We start from the raw sequence: 18424 nt of genomic DNA, 5'->3' as shown, positions 1-18424 counted from the left end.
ATTGCATGACTTGCGCGCACCATGAACGAGCCCGACACAGATGTTGCAGTTACGCTTTGGGCCAGAGGTGGCAGTCGCGAGTTAAAAAAAAAAAAAAGGTGACAAACTGCACAAAGATCCTTTAACAAAAACTTAAAACAAGAAAAGAGAATTACACATTGTATTTGCCGTTTTGCCAATGGAAAGTCCACTTAGCTAAATGCTAACAAACAATGTAAAAATGCTATTGATGCATTAATGAATAGCATCAATGTAGAGTTGTGTTATATCCCTTGCTATGGATATTTCATATTTGAGCACATGGTGTAACGACACATGCAGACTGATTAATACAAACATCACACTCAGGCATGCATTCTTTATCCTCTGCAAAGAACGGCTAATATTACTACTTACTCTAGAATTCCCCTACTAACATGTCATCACGAAACGTGTCATCTGGAAGCAGGTGGTGTATTGTATGGACCGGGCCTTGGCTCTGGCCTCTGCCTGCCATCGCTTCAAAATCCTCAAAGCAGAATGCTTGGCTCTCCTCGGACGCTACCCCGAAGCTCAATCTGTCGCCAGGTAAGACAACTTGCGTCTTTATGTTGGGAAATTCCGTACGTTCAATGCGATCACGTGAATTTGCGTTCTTCCTTTTTCCTCAGCGACATCTTGAGAATGGACTCCACGAACGCCGACGCGCTTTACGTCCGAGGCTTGTGTCTTTACTACGAGGACTGCATCGATAAGGCCGTTCAGTTCTTCGTGCAGGCGCTGCGCATGGCGCCGGACCACGAAAAGGCCCGGCTTGCCTGCAGAGTGGGTTCTTGTTTACTCGTCCTCGCATTCCACATTGTGACCGCAGATTGAAAACAAATCTGAATTTCAGAATGCCAAAGCCTTAAAAGCCAAGAAGGAGGAAGGAAATCTGACGTTTAAGAACAACGGCTATGAAGCCGCCTATCAGCTGTACAGCCAAGCCCTCAGGATAGACCCCAACAACATCAAGACCAACGCCAAACTCTACTGCAACAGAGCCGCAGCAGGGGCCAAAGTAGGAGAACCTTTATTAGTCCCACATCTGGCAAATTTAAGTCACCCCTGTATTTCTTTATTATTATTACTGTCCTCATTTCCTCCCTGCTCCACCATAGATGAATAAACCCAATCAGGCCATTGAAGACTGCACCAGTGCCATCAAGCTAGACGACACTTACATCAAGGCCTACTTGAGAAGAGCGCAGTGGTATGTAGTACAGTGTAGTTAACGCTTTTCAATCGCCTAAATTTGCCTTTAACAGGACCTGACCTTTATCCTCATTTTGCTCATAATCAAAAAAAGGCAATGCAAGAGAGTGCCTTTCCTTCATGTGTGCTTTGTTGTTTCAAGTTTCATGGACACCGAGCAGTACGAAGAAGCTGTCCGAGACTACGAGAAAGTCTACCAGTCTGAAAAAACGTCAGGTAAGCCTTTTGTGCGTCTTCACCGATTGACCGGCGGGGCCAGTTACTAAAACCAACACGTCCGCGTCCAGACCACAAACATCTTCTGAAGACGGCCAAGTTGGAGCTGAAGAAGAGCAAGAGGAAAGATTACTACAAGGTGCTGGGAGTCGGCAAAAACGCGACAGACGACGAGATCAAAAAAGCCTACCGCAAACGGGCCCTGATGCACCACCCGGGTACGGGAAAACATATCCCTCGATTAACCCAATTTAGACGTGCATTGTTTCAATTGCTCCCTTCTCTTCGCGTGCGGCAGATCGCCACAGTGGGGCCACCCCCGAGGTGCAAAAGGAAGAGGAGAAGAAATTCAAGGAAGTGGGCGAGGCCTTCACTGTATTGTCCGACCCCAAAAAGAAGACCCGATACGACAACGGGCACGATCTCGGTGACGACGGCACCTTCGACGGCGGAGGTACACGCTCACTTGTGTTAATTAAATGGAGTTGAACTTGTGAAAGTTGGCCACTAGATGGCGCCACAAGTCATATTTTTCTTTGATTTTTCTGACATTTCAATTTCAATGTAGTTTTTCAGCACAGTTTAAATATAATAATGTAGTTTTTGTTTTTCTGTTTAGACGTCGACGCAAACAACATCTTCAGGGCTTTCTTCGGTGGCCACGGTGGAGGGTTTTCTTTTGATTCCAGTGGAGGTAAGATTTTTATTTTATTTTTAGACTTTTATTAGTAATAGGGCCACACTGAAAAGAACAAAATCCTAAAGTTGTGAAAATAAAATATTCTTTTTTCCTTATAATTTTATTTTTTTATTTTTGCGGCCCTCATACTTCTTTTTGTATGTTCTCAACATTTAACTGCACACTCTAAACTAACCTTTTTTTTTTATGACTCCCCCAAGATTCCGCACCTGGAAATTTTTTCTTCCAGTTTGGCTAAAAGACAACAACGGATCACAAGATTTCAAAACGCAGCTTTTCAATGTACAGCCTCAAGACGGATCCACAGTCACCTGAAAAGTCTCCCGCTGTTTCAGACCTTTGGATTCAATCCCAAATTGATGCGAAATAAAAACAACACCGTTTAAGTAATGAAATGAGCACCATTGGAGCATGCTGCTATTGCCAAAATGAAAACAACGGATTCCTTGATTAGTTTTTCATATTACTTTTTTTTTTCCTGTCCTCGTGGGATGAGCTGTCAATACCAGACCTCAGGACATCCTCAGAAAAAGTCTCATGCAAACCTATCCAGGCTTCTTCCTCTCTTATTCCACCATGCTGCAATGTATATTTCACATGAATGTAAAGTCCATAAATGTTTCTTTTAAGTCCTCATTGTGGTCGAATTTATATTTATTGTTCTTAAGTAATCATCAAAAAAACTTGCATCTGTAGAAGTGTTTTCAGGCAAGAGTGTTTGTGTTTTATGATGTTCCTCTTTAGATAGTAATTTGACAGTGATCCTTACCCAAGCACTCTTATTTGAAATGGTTCCTCATCAGAAGGAAATGATGCGAACTTGTTACCCAACAGTTGCTGCAAGTGAACTATTATAGCGGGTTACTTTTTTTGTGTAAATTCTTACCATGAGGCACACTAAATCTATGAATATGAGATGCGATAATCGAGAAAAAGAGGGGAGGGGGGTGGGGTGGGGCAGGGCGGGAGCTAGCCTTTCTGACTGCCACCTTTATTGGTCCACGAGTTCAAAGGCCCACTAAAACTGTAGGCGGAAATATTCCTGCTTAATTGCTGTTGTGCTTTGTATTCTTTTTTCTTTTTTACATGCTCAAGGGTAATGTTTTTCTGATAAAGACTCGTCTTTTATTGTCATGCTGGACTTGTAAATTGGTGATTGACAATATATTAAATGCCTCATATTGTGTATAATTTAAAAATTAATGTCGTTACTCTTTTCACAAAACCGATTTCAGAATTACCGAAATCACTGAAAGTTCCAAAAGCACAATTCCAAAATGTACATGACAGTTGCATTCTATGACGTCAGCCTATCATTTCTTTTCACCATGTCCGGTGACACACGGTATGGGCGTGATCAGATACACCACGTGACCGGAGTCTAGCCAATCAGAAGGCCGCGTGTAGCCAAACTCAACTGGCCAGATTATGGTGCGAGGACAGGCGAGTTTGGCGGTGGCTGGCAACGATCACGAGAAGTCGCCCTAGTCACGCCGTGTTGTTTCTCCCGACGGGTGACTTCTTCTTAACTCGGAAAAGCAGCTGACTTCGTCGTCGAGGTGAGTGCTTTGCACGCCGAACGTTTTGGCGACACGCGTCATCGTAGCCGCTTGATGTTAGCATGTTAGCTTTAGTGACAGCTCGAGGTTAGCGAGCGGGCGTGCGTGCGCGTGACGTGAGGGATGCTCTTTATGATTCATGTCATCACATTACAGCTACACACAAAAAAAAAAACTGGTTGATTTTAACACGTCTTGTCGTATGTGTTTTCCCTATGAGATAAAAGCACGTTCCCCTTTGAATTGTGCATCGTTTAGTTGAAGTTTAAAAGATGCTAACTTGAGGCGAACTACCCACGCCTTATGAGTCCGCTGCAGGGGTTTCCAAACAGAGGGGACTGAAGCTAAAATAGTTCCCGGAGCCAATTATAATGCCAGCACCTCCCTCCTTTTGCACCCTTTTCATCTAATCGCCTTCATCCACAGTGTCATGCATTTTACGCCTTAATAACTCACAACAATGGGCTCAACTGGCCACATTAGGGGACATCTGCCTCTAAAGTCTCGCAACTCAACTTTATTTGCAGAGCACTTTAAAAACACAGCAATCCACCTAAATCTGGTAGTTGACATACATTGGAACCTCCAAGTTGACCATAAAAAATAATGTCAAATAAATGAGTTGGTTACAGTTCAATTTTACATGTAATGTGATAGAACATTTAGTGTAAAATATAAATACATACAAAAAGTAAAAATAATCACCTTTTCATATTTGCATTTCATAGCTGCATGCATTGTGCAATCAAATCCTGTGTTGCAGAAAGTTCAATTTCCAATTTTCCTTGGTCACTAGCATAATAAAAAAAAAAACAAAGTCAACCACCCATGTTTACAGAGTTGATTGCATTCAGTAGCAAAAAATCTTATCTGTAGTCAAATATTTAGAACAGTCTTATCAGGTTGCGTTTATCTGTTTGTTTAACGAGTAAAAGTGTTGAGATAGTTGTGCAGACGAGTTTCACTGGCCGTCAACTTGCGCTTCCTCCCAGCGTGAGGTCATACACTTGAGGAGGAAGTTGAGCAGGTCTGACTGCATTTAGGTGAAAGCACTGAAAACTGGATTCTCAACTCTTCACAATAGTAGTAGTAGTGCAAGTAATAATGATGATTCGGCGTATAGTAATTTTCTTGTAAAATTTGTCTAATGTCAAATATGTGCCTTGGCTCTAGATAAAATAATCAGTCTGGATGATAAGAATTTAGGATACTAAATTATTTTGACGTCTGCGCGAGTGCGATCCATTTCAGGACTTCGAATCATTTAGTATTGGCAAATTTGTTCTGGAATTGAAAGTGAGCGAGAACCAGTATGTGCTCTGTGATTTGAAGATCAAACTGTTCATCTCCCAAAAGGTCCTGCGCGATCTACCGCTGCCATGTCGGCGAAGGCCATCTCGGAACAGACCGGCAAGGAGTTCTTGTTCAAATACATCTGCACCTCGGCGGCCGTCCAGAACCGCTTCCTCTATGCCAGCGTCTCCGCCGACACCGACTGGGCTCGCCTGACACAGGAGCACCCTTGGCTGCTAACGGAGGTAACGAGTGTCAACGTGTACGCACAGAAAGTTAACAATATTGAGCTTCGGGGTGACATTTTTAGGTGGACTTAATTTGCCCCATATTGACAGTTTTGTCAATTTTTTTTGTTTTGCGACAATATGAACACCAAACCTACCAAAAGACAAATAGTGGCTAAAGTAAAGAGCGGTGTTTGTTTTTGTTTTCCGCGACAGAGACTGGTGGTGAAGCCGGATCAGCTGATCAAGCGGCGCGGGAAGCTGGGCCTTGTGGGCATCAACTTGGACCTGTCCGGCGTTCAAGAGTGGCTCAAAAGCCGCCTCATGAGGGAAACCACCGTAAGTCGACTGCAGCTTTCCTCAATTCCCGTCCCAAGTTTTTTTTTTTTTCCTTTTTCAAAAGTAATTCTGAAATCGGATTCGATCACTTAATGCAATATTGGTTTTAATCTGTGTTGTTTAAAACTTTTTAGTAGGATTTGGGATAACTTTGATCCTAAAAATCTGGATTATTCTGATCACAGCAGTTTGGTGGATTTCAAGAATAAGATGCGATTCAAATTCAATTGTAGATAGTCCAACAAATAACAATTCTTTATTCAGTAGAAATTATAGGTCATGCCAGACGTTTTCAGAAAAGGGATGCCGTGGGTGCCAGCCGATTTAAGCATTTTTGACTGATCTTTCAAGGTCCACAGAAAATGATGTGTTTGGACTATGGAAACACACATACTACCAAATGAAAGATTGGACTCTCATCTTTCATCAGAAAAAAAAGTTTGTTTCTACCTTATTCCGTTTTTCAGTAATCAACAATAGAAAATGGTTAGTTTCACCTCTGTTTTGAAAAAAAAACGTCTTTTAACGTCTTTGGCACTCCTCCATAGGATTTTACTAAACGTTATTTAACGTTTTTGGCAGTCAAAGAGTTAAAGAGTGACTTTTTCTTTCAAAAGCTGTAAAAATTAAATGGCACATTCAATTCTAACTGAAACTGAAAATGTACTATTTATAAAATAGTTTCAGAAAATTGGCATCCCTCGCTGGCGCTCACTCATTCTGAGAGAAAAAAGAGATTTACAGTATGTATTTGCAGTGGAACTCCGGCTCAGGTCCATCATTGACCTCATCACAGAGAGGGGACTTTCCCCGCTTTGTTGCAACATCTTGCAAGACATTGCAAGTGTTATGTTGCACACGCGTGGGGTTCCACTCGCAAGTAGCTGAGGCACATAATAGGTTTTAACAACATTTTCTTTATAAAAAAAAAATTTATGACCGAGAAATTCTAGAATTTTTTTTTTCTTTGGTTGGGCGGTTGTATTAAAAAAAAAAGTTATAAAACAATATTACGCCTCCACCGGTTACACTTACTGCCTCACAATTTTAAAATTAGCCAGAATTTTTTTTTATAATAAATCTCTTGTCTTATCCTCTTGCCCAAGTCGGAGAGCACTCGTTGTCCCCCCCCAGGCATGAGTGCGCACATACGAGGTCGCAAGTTATGTAACGTGAGTGGCGGAAGGTGGTCTATTCCGGTCCTCTATACATGCAAACATGCTACGCTATTGTAGCAGCGTGGGAGAACGCGTCTCCGTCCTTGACGCGTTGGCGTGGGAGGGCGTGGTGTTGTTTGCTCGCACAAGCAAGGTTAAACCAACACGATGGCTCGTGATATGAAGCGTTTGTTTTCAATAGGTGGGCAAGGCAAAGGGCGTGCTGAAGAAATTCCTCATCGAGCCTTTCGTTCCGCACAAGCAGGTAAATTGAATCGCATGCATAGGAAATATTGAGGAAAAAAAATCAAATAAAGATAAAGCATCTGCATCCTGTGTGTGCCCCAGGAGGAGGAGTTTTACGTGTGCGTGTACGCCACGCGCGAGGGCGACCACGTGCTCTTCCACCACCAGGGCGGCGTGGAGGTTGGCGACGTGGACACCAAAGCCCAGCGGCTGATGGTCGCCGTGGACGACAAGCTGGCCGAGGATCAAGTGACCAAGCAGCTGCTCACGCACATTCCTGATCAGATGAAAGAGTGCGTATTGACCCCCCCCCCCAACTTGCCAACTGATTTTTAATCAAATTGACGTTCTCCTTGTAGAGTCCTGGCCAGCTTCATAGTGGGCCTCTTCAACTTCTATGAGGATCTGTATTTCACATACCTGGAGATCAACCCGTTAGGTAATTCAAAACTTCTCCTTGGAAAATCAATCGATTTTTCACTAATGCAAAAAAAACGAAATGTCATGTCAACCACTTGAGTTACTTGAATCATCTTCCGTAACCAGTCGTCACCCAAGATGGCGTTTACATCCTGGACATGGCGGCCAAGATCGACGCCACGGCCGATTACATCTGCAAGGCCAAATGGGGCGATGTGGAATTCCCGCCGCCTTTCGGCAGAGAAGCTTATCCGGAGGTGAGAATGTCAAGGGCAGGGAGAAAAAAAAATCAATTTCAGGTTATTTGACTGTTGAGGGGGGTTGCTGTGAAAGTTTATTTGCACAATTTCCATTATCGTCTTTTGAAAAATATAAATAAAATTAGCATGCCAAATTACGCAATACTTATACTCTACCAACGACCTGAAGTAACCTTAGCTTGTTTCAGCAACTTGGTCCTACTGTACAAATTTGAACAGACATGTCATATTAAAAAGACATGATAAACTTATTGTACTGTATTCTTGCATCCAATCTTAAATGTATTCTGTTTATTAAACACCATGTTCATTTTTGCCTGTACATTTTTCTGCATTCCTGCTTGTTAGAATAATTTTTGGATTTTCCGTTATACTCGTTTTTATTCCATTGTGACTTTTTTTTCTGTTTAATTGAGTTTGCGTTAATTAGTTGTTCGAACAGGATTGTTAGTTGTTGTTGTTTTTTTTAGATTTTGAAAATGCTTAGTTTTAGTTTTTTTTTTTTTTTTAATGTGGAGTATTTGTCGAGTGCAAGGAAGAAAAAAAAAAAAGTTCACAAGTATTGTGTAAGAAAGTATTGTAATACTAAAATCCAAACTTAGTTAATATATTTATATATTTTTTTTAATGAACCCTGAAAGCTTATATATGATATTAAGTGACAAATACAAAAACGGAAGAAATTTTCGCTATAATTACCGTTTAGGTAGTTTTTATTAGATGTATAAATGTAAGATGCAGTTTTAGTTTTTGAAAAGCATTTTAGTTTTTTAATTTTAACTTCTTTTTTTTTTTTTTTTTAGCTATTGTTAGTTTTCGTTAACTATAATAATGTTGCTTGGTGTACTCTTCTAAGCTTAACAGATCTCAGTTATGCATGGTGACGTCATTGTCCTAAATGTGATGATCAATAAAGTTTGATTTTGAATAGCGTATGTGGCCTGTCTCATGTAGGAGGCCTACATAGCCGATCTGGACGCCAAAAGCGGCGCCAGTCTCAAGCTGACGTTACTGAATCCTCGGGGCAGGATCTGGACTATGGTGGCAGGGGGCGGGGCTTCTGTCGTATACAGGTAGACGTTCACACAAATAGATCAATACTGTGATCAAAATCAATCATGATGACTTACTCCGGCCCGTGCAGTGACACCATCTGCGACCTGGGCGGCGTGGACGAGCTGGCGAACTACGGCGAGTACTCGGGCGCGCCCAGCGAGCAGCAGACGTACGACTACGCCAAAACCATCCTCTCGCTCATGACCCGCGAGAAGCACCCTCAAGGTGTGTGTTCGGCGCCCGTAATAAACGCCCTCTTAATTAGTCGCCTTTCACGTCGTCACCTTGCGCTTGTGTTCACCCGCAGGAAAGGTGCTGATCATCGGAGGAAGTATTGCCAACTTCACTAATGTAGCAGCCACGTTCAAGGTGAATAATGTGGACGGTAAACTGGGCACACAAAATTCTCCCTTTAAAAAAAAGATTCTTATAATAACAACCATAGCTGAGATTTTAAGCATTTGGGTTTGTCCTCAGGGCATCGTCAGGGCCATCAAGGACTACCAGGGTCCTTTGAAGGAGAACGAGGTCACCATCTTTGTTCGACGGGGAGGACCCAACTATCAGGAGGGGCTCAGGGTCATGGGAGAAGTGGGTGAGTGAGGTTTTTTAAAAAAAAAAATTTTGGTGCAGTCACAAAATACCAAAGGGAACCAAACTATAGCCAGGAATAAAAATAAAAATAAAGTTTTATTATTATTATTATTATTTTTAAATAGTATACAGTAGTCCTGTATTTACAAACAATCGACTTGCGAACGTTTCGCAGATACAAACAAAGGCTGACTGATGTCCATAAATTCCGTATTTTACCCGCAAGTTAATATTTTTAAGTGCGCGCCACATCATACATTACGGTATAGTACTGTACTGTAGTTCTGCTCTCTGCCACAACCCCGCCGAGCAGCAGCGTGCCATTTGTGCAATTTATCTACCTCACCGTCCTGTGATGCACGGCACAGGAGTCATGGCCCATGCATGCTTCATACACCAAATATTGTAAAAAAATAAAAAAATATTAAAATATAGTAATAATTTAAAAAAAACAGATATTATTATTCACTATATAGACAGTATATAATGTTTATTTTTAACTCTTTGACTGCCAAAAACGTTAAATAACGTTTAGTAAAATCCTATGGAGTGCCAAAGACGTTAAAAGACGTTTTTTTCAAAACAGAGGTGAAACTAACCATTTTCTATTGTTGATTACTGAAAAACGGAGTAAGGTAGAAAAACAAACTTTTTTTTCTGATGAAAGATGAGAGTCCAATCTTTCATTTGGTAGTATCAGTGTTTCCATAAGAATCTCAAGGGAGATAACTCAGAATTTGAAGAATGTGCTCTAGACGCCATTGAGACTTTATAGACTGCATCCAAATTTTACAAATATGGCAAATTCTTTTGAGCACTTATACTGTTGTAAATGTTGTTTTATTTTATTTTTTGTATTTATTTATTGCAGGGAAGACCACAGGCATCCCCATCCACGTGTTTGGCACAGAGACGCACATGACGGCCATTGTGGGCATGGCACTCGGACACAAGCCCATCCCCAACCAGCCACCAATGGACGCTCACACCGCCAACTTCTTGCTCAATTCAAGCAACAATGTGATGGTATTTTGAACACGCTAAGAGGGGAAGTTGAGGGGTCAGTGAGCGTTATTTATGTCACAAGCGGGGCAACATGTCTTCTCATTGCCAGACTCCAGCTGCCACAAGAACCGCCTCCTTTTCAGAAGCCAGGCCGTGCGATGACGTCACTCCGAGCAAAAAGCCCAAAGCGGGTCTACCGGCAGGTATCTCAACGCGCGGTGCTCACATCTCGTCCGGCTCTCGTGTCTGCTTACCTTCTTTTTTTTTTCCTCCCCTGATGCCTTTCTTCCACTTTTCCTTTTTTATTTATTTTTTGCGGCACAAACTGTCCACTCACTCACCCTCATCTGTTTTTTTCCGTGCTTGTTTCTCTAAGACCCTCTTCATTCATTACTGTGGCCTCTGAAGAATGTGGTCACAGGTGATTGGAAAGGTAAGTGTCTGGGTGCGCCTCCGCACTGCGCTGGTCTTCACACGCGCTCCACTTTGACCCCAGCATACCTGCTAGTCGTCTCTGGCCCCGTAAAAGCTGCTCTCTTTTGGAAGGAAAATATGAACGGTTGCATTCAGCCCAGCCACGCTGAGCTTTGCATGCTCTCACATGTGCCACGCCTCTTGTTAGCGAACGTATTTTAGCAACATGCATTCATTTTTTGTTCTTGTTTTTGTGTTCGTTTTAATTGTGGGGTCGTGTGGGCTCGCAGATGTGCAGGCCTCATCAGGCTGCGGCGGAGGTACGAAAGGGTGTGACAATCATGTTCATGTTTTTTCCGCCTTCTTCCTGTCTGCCTTGTGGGTTTTTTTGGGTTTTTTTTGTCAGCCTTCTACTTTTTATTGTGGCTAAAGATGTTTTGCTTTTTATTACTAATGTGGTGGACTAGCGTTCTTTTTAGGCAGCCTTGCATTTGGTTCCTGGGCCTTTAGTGGGAATGAAGTGAAACAATACTATTCTAAACCTCAGTCAATATTTAATAGCATGACTGAAACATAAATGTCAATAAAATACATCATACTTAACATAGATGCTGATTGTTAAATGTTCATGTACTCACAGCTGAGTTGAATTTAAGTTTCAAATACTTCATGAAAAACGTAATTGAAAGTTAAAATTGCTCCCTGGTAACCTTTAGCAGAGCTGTATATAGAGAGAGTTTGGCCAACTCTGTTTCAGCAGGGTAACAAGATGGCGTCCATATGTCATGTGACCAGCAGTTAACCAATCAGTGCGGTCAACTGCTGGTCACATGACATAGGGATGCCATCTTGTTACCCTGCTGAAAAAGAGTGACGAATCAGTGTGGTCAACTGCTGGTCACATGACATGTGGACGCCATCTTGTTACCCTGCTGAAACCGAGTTGGCCAAACTCTCCATATACGGCTCTGACCTTGTGATGAACAGTCTTCTTTTTCTTACATGCAGAATTAAAATGTCCATGCTATTGCACGGAAGGCAAAATGATGCCACACACTCACACAGGTAACAAAAGGGAAGCAGGCGGTTGCATAAGTGTGTTGCTTTTACACCACACTGCACGACAAACTGATTTATATCCCACATTGTGTTTCTGTAACAGTCTGTTAATAATTTCTAACTGTTGCATAAAAGGGGCTGGCTATTTCCTGTATTCTAGGGTCTGGCCCATTATATTGAGCGGTTATGTTGTTTTTTAAAAAAACGTATTTACAATTGACTTGAGTCGCAAAAATCTGTGTATAGTTGACGCCATTGAAATGCATCAGCCTCAAAAATTCCCTATCAGTCGTCCCTACTGCATTCACTTTATATATATTTATATATATATATATCTAACAAACCCCTTAGATCTGTGGGTGTGTTTCTCTTGTGCTGAATTATTTTTTTCCCCGCCTCATGTCTCACAACTGTCTTGCAGAGTGACTTTCCTCTGTGCATTGGCTCCTAACCAAACCCCCTTCTCATTAAAGCCTCTTTTCTTCCTGACGTTGGAGGCGTTAAAAGCTCACCAATTTTGTGCTCTCCAGCCAAAGCGACCACGCTCTTCAGCAAGCACACCAAGGCGGTGGTGTGGGGCATGCAGACCCGAGCCGTGCAAGGGATGCTGGACTTCGACTACGTGTGCTCCCGTGACGAACCTTCCGTGGCCGCCATGGTTTACCCGTTTACGTGCGTTCCCCAGAATGAATTTGCAACTTGTTGCGAGCTGTCCTTATCGGACTAAAATGTGTTTATTGACTTGACAGCGGCGATCACAAGCAGAAGTTCTACTGGGGGCACAAGGAGATCCTGATGCCGGTCTACAAAAGCATGGCCGACGCTATGAAGAAGCACCCCGAGGTGGACGTGCTGATCAGCTTCGCGTCGCTGCGCTCGGCCTTTGACAGCACGGTCGAGGCCATGCAGCACCCGCAGGTAAACGCGTTGAGTTTGACGGACAAGCGACACGCGTCCATCCGTCTCCCGTTTGCCGTGAACAGATTCACACCATCGCCATCATCGCCGAGGGCATCCCCGAAGCCTTGACCAGGAGGCTGATCAAGATGGCCGACGAGAAAGGCGTCACCATCATCGGACCCGCGACGGTAATCAGCTTTATGGATGAGTAACTTAAGACCCAAAAGGGGAGCATAGTATGAGCCTGGAAAAAAAAAATCGGGACTCTGGAAGTAATGACTTTTAAATTTCAGGTTGGCGGAATTAAGCCGGGCTGTTTCAAGATCGGCAACACCGGCGGCATGCTGGACAACATCCTGGCCTCTAAGTTGTATCGACCCGGCAGCGTGGCCTACGTGTCGCGTTCGGGCGGCATGTCCAACGAGCTCAACAACATCGTTTCGCGCACGACCGACGGCGTCTATGAGGGCGTGGCCATCGGAGGAGACAGGTACCGACCGGACCTGCCGACATCCTCAATATGGAGGACCGAAACTGCCAAAATTAAAAAATAAATAAATTAATAAAAGTGAAAATAATAACAGATATAAAAAATATATTTTAAAAAAAATTAATACAAAAAATAAATATAAATGGAAATAAAAACAACAACAAAAAAATCTATCCTTAAATTAAAAAAAATTTGATAAATATAAATAGAATTAAATAGCAATCAATAAATAAAAACGCTCTGCTCTCACATTTATGTATATCATGCTGCACACACTGTCAGGTCGAAATGTTATTTAAATGAGGGGGCGGTCCTAAGCGTGTCTTGGGCTGTTGCAAACTGCCTTTCATTTATTTTTAATTTTGGCATTTTTGGTTCTCCATACTTCAAACTCATTTGTCCCCCCCCCCCCCCCCCCCAAATGAACAGTTCCTTCACACGATGTCTTGTATGTGTAGATATCCCGGCTCCACATTTATGGACCATGTTCTTCGCTACCAGGACACTGCGGGCACTAAAATGATTGTGGTGCTGGGAGAGGTGCGAGAAGATTTTAGAATTTTCTTTTCATGTGTTGTGATTAGTCATCTGAGTAGATGAAGTTAAATCAAAATGCATGAGGGATTTCTATTTCCTGTCTTGGTTCAGATTGGTGGCACAGAAGAGTACAAGATCTGTCAGGGCATCAAGGAAGGGAGGATCACCAAACCGGTCGTGTGCTGGTGTATCGGAACCTGCGCCACCATGTTTGCATCGGAGGTATGTTGGCCACGTTTATAAACAAAGATGACATCTGCAGTTGTTGAAAACAAAATGGATCCACTTCCTCATCAGGTCCAGTTCGGCCATGCCGGGGCGTGCGCCAACCAAGCGTCCGAAACGGCGTTGGCCAAAAACCAGGCCCTGAGGGACGCCGGCGCGTACGTACCCAAGAGCTTTGACGAGCTGGGTGATGTCATCAGGTGAGGTCATCATTTCAAGATCTCATAAGTGAGGATTTTGAATCTCTTACATTTCTCTGTAAAACAGGACGGTGTATGAGGAACTGGTGGCCAGCGGCACCATCGTTCCTGCCCAAGAAGTTCCGCCCCCGACAGTACCGATGGATTACTCTTGGGCCAGGGTACGAACTTCATCTCGTGTTGTAGCCTAGTTTTGAGATCTGTCGTGCTTGATCGTGGTGGTTTTCCTGCAGGAATTGGGCCTGATCCGTAAACCCGCCTCCTTCATGACCAGCATCTGTGACGAGCGAGGTCAGGAGCTCATCTACGCCGGCATGCCCATCACCGAGGTCTTCAAAGAGGAGATGGGCTTAGGAGGAGTGCTGGGACTTCTTTGGTTCCAACGCAGGTTTGCCGGCAAACCAAAACAAAACATAGGTGCTAGTTTTCGTAGCCAGACGCATCCTAGTCAGAGATGACTGCTGGGTTAGAATGTATCATCGCGAGGAAAAGGGTCAGTCATTAAAGTTTTAAGAATTCTTAGTAGTGTTAGGGTGTCAAATTTCGGTTAGGGTTTCAAAGTAGGCTTTCAAATTCAGTTTAGAGTTTCAAGGTAGGGTTGAGGTTTCAAATAGTAGGGTTTCAAACTTGGTTTAGTGTTCTAAAGAAAGGTTAGGTTTTAAATTAGGGTTAGGTTTTCAAATTAGGGTTTCAGACTTGGTTTAGTGTTCCAAAGAAAGGCTAGGGTTTCAAATTAGGGTTGGGGTTTCAAATTAGGGTTTTACATTAGGGTTAGGGTTTCAAACTAGGTTTTTACATTGGGGTTAGGGTTTCAAACTAGGGTTTCAAATTAGGGTTAGGGGTTCAAACTAGGGTTTCAAATTAGGGTTTCAAATTAGGGTTTTACATTAGGGTTAGGGTTTCAAACGGGTTTCAAATTAGGGTTAGGGTTTCAAATTAGGGTTTCAAACTAGGGTTTTACATTAGGGTTAGGGTTTCAAACTAGGGTTTTACATTAGGGTTGGGGTTTCAAACTAGGGTTTTACATTAGGGTTAGGGTTTCAAACTAGGGTTTCACATTAGGGTTGGGGTTTTATATTAGGGTTTCCAAATAGGATTAGGGTTTCAAATTAGAGTTATGCATTAGGGTTAGGGTTTCAAACTAGGGTTTCCAAATAGGATTAGGGTTTCAAACTAGGGTTTTACTTTAGGGTTAGGGTTTCAAACTAGGGTTTTACATTAAGGTTAGGGTTTCAAACTAGGGTTATGGATTAGGGTTAGGGTTTCCAAATAGGATTAGGGTTTCAAACTAGGGTTTCCAAATAGGATTAGGGTTTCAAACTAGGGTTTTACTTTAGGGTTAGGGTTTCAAACTAGGGTTTTACTTTAGGGTTAGGGTTTCAAACTAGGGTTTTACATTAGGGTTAGAGTTTCAAACTAGGGTTATGGATTAGGGTTAGGGTTTCCAAATAGGATTAGGGTTTCAAACTAGGGTTTCCAAATAGGATTAGGGTTTCAAACTAGGGTTTTACTTTAGGGTTAGGGTTTCAAACTAGGGTTTTACTTTAGGGTTAGGGTTTGAAACTAGGGTTTCAAATTAGGGATAGGGTTTCAAACAAGGGTTAGAGTTTCAAAGTAGGGTTATAAGGTAGTCCTCAAGGACCACACAAATAGCCGTGGGCATATTCTAAAACGGCTTTACTCGTGATGAGACTTTGTGATTTCCTAGGAATGTTACGAAAGTGATCGTTTGAAAATGTAAGCACTTGCCGAAGCTTTTCGAAAGCGTCTGGTTTCTTGGCTTTTGGCTTCCAGGCTGCCTCGCTACGCCTGCCACTTCATCGAAATGTGCCTGATGGTGACGGCCGACCACGGGCCCGCCGTCTCCGGCGCGCACAACACAATCGTGTGCGCGCGAGCCGGCAAAGACCTCATCTCCAGCCTCACGTCCGGACTGCTCACCATCGTCAGTACCCGGCGCGTATTTCCTTTGACAATTGAACCCGTCGTTTGAAGCCATTTCTTACGCGCTTCCAGGGTGACCGTTTTGGCGGCGCACTCGACGCCGCCGCCAAGCAGTTCAGCAAAGCCTTCGACAGCGGCATGCTGCCAATGGAGTTTGTCAACAAGATGAAGAAGGACGGCAAGCTCATCATGGGCATCGGACACCGCGTCAAATCAGTAAGTACTGCGGATTCAAAAATAAGACCAAGATGAAGCGTTTGAAAGTTTTTGATGATGAAATTCCAACATAAAAGCAGCGCAAAAGAGACCAACCAAGACCATGTTAAAAAAAAAACTCAATTAATTACAAATTTACTTTTTTCCTGATGAAAGAATCTTTCTTTTGGTAGGTTCCATGTTTTTTATAGCAATAGAACACAATATTCTGTGGACCTCGCAAAATCAGTCCAAATCCAGTAAAACAGCCGGGAGTGAAGGGGATTGTTTTAGTGAAACTGACTGTGAGTGAATGCGTTAAAAACAGTACATCTGTTAAATAGGTGAGGTTGTATTCCATTTGTGTAGTTCTAGCACCCTCTGGTGGCTAATTTATTAGCGCAGTTTAATTTTAATTAGGAATGTTTTGGCCACTGTGGCGGTTATCTCTCTTATCAATCAGTCATACTAGCATTTTTTTATTTTATTTTTTATGTAGCGTTCATAAAATTTGCCCATCGTTCCAGATAAACAACCCGGACATGCGAGTGCAGATACTGAAGGACTTTGTGAAGCAGCATTTCCCTTCCACTCAGCTGCTCGACTACGCCTTAGATGTGGAGAAGATCACCACCTCAAAGGTGCGACCGGCTGCCGATAATTAGGGACGAAACAAGTCACCGCGTTCAAATTGAAATCTCAGCGTAATATCTTACTTTGTTCGGTCCTGCCGCTAAGTAATCAGTTGTCGCCGCTTCCCTTCATTCTAGAAACCCAATCTCATCCTCAACGTCGACGGTTTTATCGGCGTCGCCTTTGTGGACCTGCTCAGGACGTGTGGCGGCTTCACGCGGTAAGAACCGGTTAGAAACATCCCCGAATGGCGGCTTTTGCGTGCACATTGTCACGCATTGGTTTGTCATGTGACTTCCAGCGACGAGGCTGACGAGTTTGTGGAGATCGGCGCGCTAAATGGCATCTTCGTCCTCGGCCGCAGCATGGGCTTCATTGGTGAGTTGCAACCGGACTGACTTTTTAGAGATGGCCTCTCACACTCGTTATCCTCACAGGTCACTACCTGGACCAGAAGAGGCTCAAGCAGGGTTTGTACCGACACCCCTGGGACGACATCTCCTACGTGCTTCCTGAACACATGTCCATGTGAAGCAATAGCGCAGCTCGCCTGTTTTAACGTTTACTCACTCGCTCTCTGCCTTGAGAAACGTTGGCAGAAATAGTACGGCACATCCTGATTGACGGTTCCGAGTAGAAGCATTCAATCTAGTTTTAAACGGATGAAAGGGGGAAGTATATTTTTTAAGATTGAGTTTTTGACAATGGCCAGAGCACAAAGAAACGGGATTTGGATTGCTTCTCTATTTGGACCGCATGGAATCGGGCGCAATACAATATCTTGTTTAGTTCATATTTATCATACCTTATTTATTCTAATGGTTTAGGCCTTCGTTCAGATGCTACTTGTTTACTAATTTCGTTAAGGTCTAGTTCAGTGATTCTCAAAGTGGTACTTGAATCACTGCCCAGGTACAGGTCAGTTGTAGTTTACGTTTTAGGACAAGTCTCCTATATTTAGGCACAGTTTTAACATTCAAACTGTGCTTAATGTTACCACGACTTGCAGTAAAGTTTCCATGAACAGTTAAAACCTTACATTGCGGTCGTTAAAAATCTGATGGTAATTTGAGTTTGAGAAAAAATCTGATGGTACTTTGAGTTTGTGAACAACTGGTTGAGTTTATACACGCTTCAAACGGCCTTCCTTTCGCTCCTGCATAACTTAAGTTAGTTGACGAAGCCAAGTGAAGACAAAGTAGACTACTGTAATCTCTCAAAAATGAAGAAAACCCATGAGGTTCAGCGTTGGGGAATGATTCCTACTACACGAACATCTTTCACTTTCAAAATTCGCCATAACCTTGAGGTGGTATAATTGTCCCCACTCACAACTCGCTTTGTGTGATCCTTGTGTTGCTTTTATTTAACTGTGAAAACACACTTTTTTTTGTAACATGCTGTCATAGTAGTTTAATAAAGACCGTATTTTACTTTTCATTTGGGCTACTGTGTTGTTGTATGTGAATCAGATATTTTTTTATGTGAAATTCATGGATAAGTTATTTATTTTCATTCATTT

The 18424-nt window shown here is 42.8% G+C and overlaps 2 protein-coding genes across 5 annotated transcripts in view; both read left to right on the top strand.

Annotated features, from left to right (window-relative positions):
• LOC144038867 (dnaJ homolog subfamily C member 7-like) overlaps nt 1-2783 on the top strand; it is a 4951-nt gene extending 2168 nt beyond the window's left edge. The window contains exons 6-14 of the mRNA XM_077551697.1: nt 449-567; nt 651-804; nt 875-1039; nt 1140-1231; nt 1376-1449; nt 1521-1667; nt 1748-1903; nt 2069-2143; nt 2350-2783. Of these exons, the coding sequence (XP_077407823.1) occupies nt 449-567; nt 651-804; nt 875-1039; nt 1140-1231; nt 1376-1449; nt 1521-1667; nt 1748-1903; nt 2069-2143; nt 2350-2387 (1020 nt within the window). The 3' untranslated portion in view covers nt 2388-2783. The remainder of the gene's footprint in view (nt 1-448; nt 568-650; nt 805-874; nt 1040-1139; nt 1232-1375; nt 1450-1520; nt 1668-1747; nt 1904-2068; nt 2144-2349) is intronic.
• Nucleotides 2784-3551: 768 nt separating this feature from the next.
• On the top strand, nt 3552-18342 carry LOC144038940 (ATP-citrate synthase). Of its 4 annotated transcripts, XM_077551811.1 has the most exons (30): nt 3552-3708; nt 5065-5246; nt 5445-5567; nt 6927-6989; nt 7073-7263; nt 7330-7409; nt 7517-7647; nt 8605-8723; nt 8795-8931; nt 9014-9075; nt 9184-9301; nt 10172-10326; nt 10415-10508; nt 10682-10738; nt 11010-11039; nt 12309-12450; nt 12528-12696; nt 12762-12866; nt 12972-13168; nt 13627-13708; nt 13817-13927; nt 14003-14130; nt 14198-14291; nt 14364-14518; nt 15925-16075; nt 16147-16290; nt 16797-16910; nt 17040-17122; nt 17204-17280; nt 17340-18342. In XM_077551811.1, exons 2-30 carry the CDS (start codon nt 5088-5090, stop codon nt 17432-17434), a joined length of 3366 nt encoding a protein of 1121 aa, XP_077407937.1. In that variant the 5' UTR covers nt 3552-3708; nt 5065-5087; the 3' UTR covers nt 17435-18342. The 4 variants fall into 4 exon arrangements, with proteins under 4 accessions (XP_077407937.1, XP_077407940.1, XP_077407938.1 ...); XM_077551814.1 differs by lacking the exon at nt 10682-10738; XM_077551812.1 differs by lacking the exon at nt 11010-11039.
• Nucleotides 18343-18424: the final 82 nt, after the last annotated feature.

This window comes from Vanacampus margaritifer, chromosome 18, assembly GCF_051991255.1.
Source record: "Vanacampus margaritifer isolate UIUO_Vmar chromosome 18, RoL_Vmar_1.0, whole genome shotgun sequence".
In the NCBI taxonomy this organism is placed as follows: domain Eukaryota; kingdom Metazoa; phylum Chordata; class Actinopteri; order Syngnathiformes; family Syngnathidae; genus Vanacampus; species Vanacampus margaritifer.
This window is presented reverse-complemented; position numbering and strand designations above follow the sequence as displayed.

Coding starts and splice junctions, on each gene's coding strand:
- LOC144038940 (XM_077551811.1), top strand. CDS start 5,088: ATGTCGGCGAAGGCCATCTCGGAACAGACCGGCAAGGAGTTCTTGTTC. Junction 10,327..10,414: donor ATTCAAGCAACAATGTGATG/GTATTTTGAACA, acceptor TCTCATTGCCAG/ACTCCAGCTGCCACAAGAAC. Junction 14,292..14,363: donor TGGATTACTCTTGGGCCAGG/GTACGAACTTCA, acceptor GTTTTCCTGCAG/GAATTGGGCCTGATCCGTAA.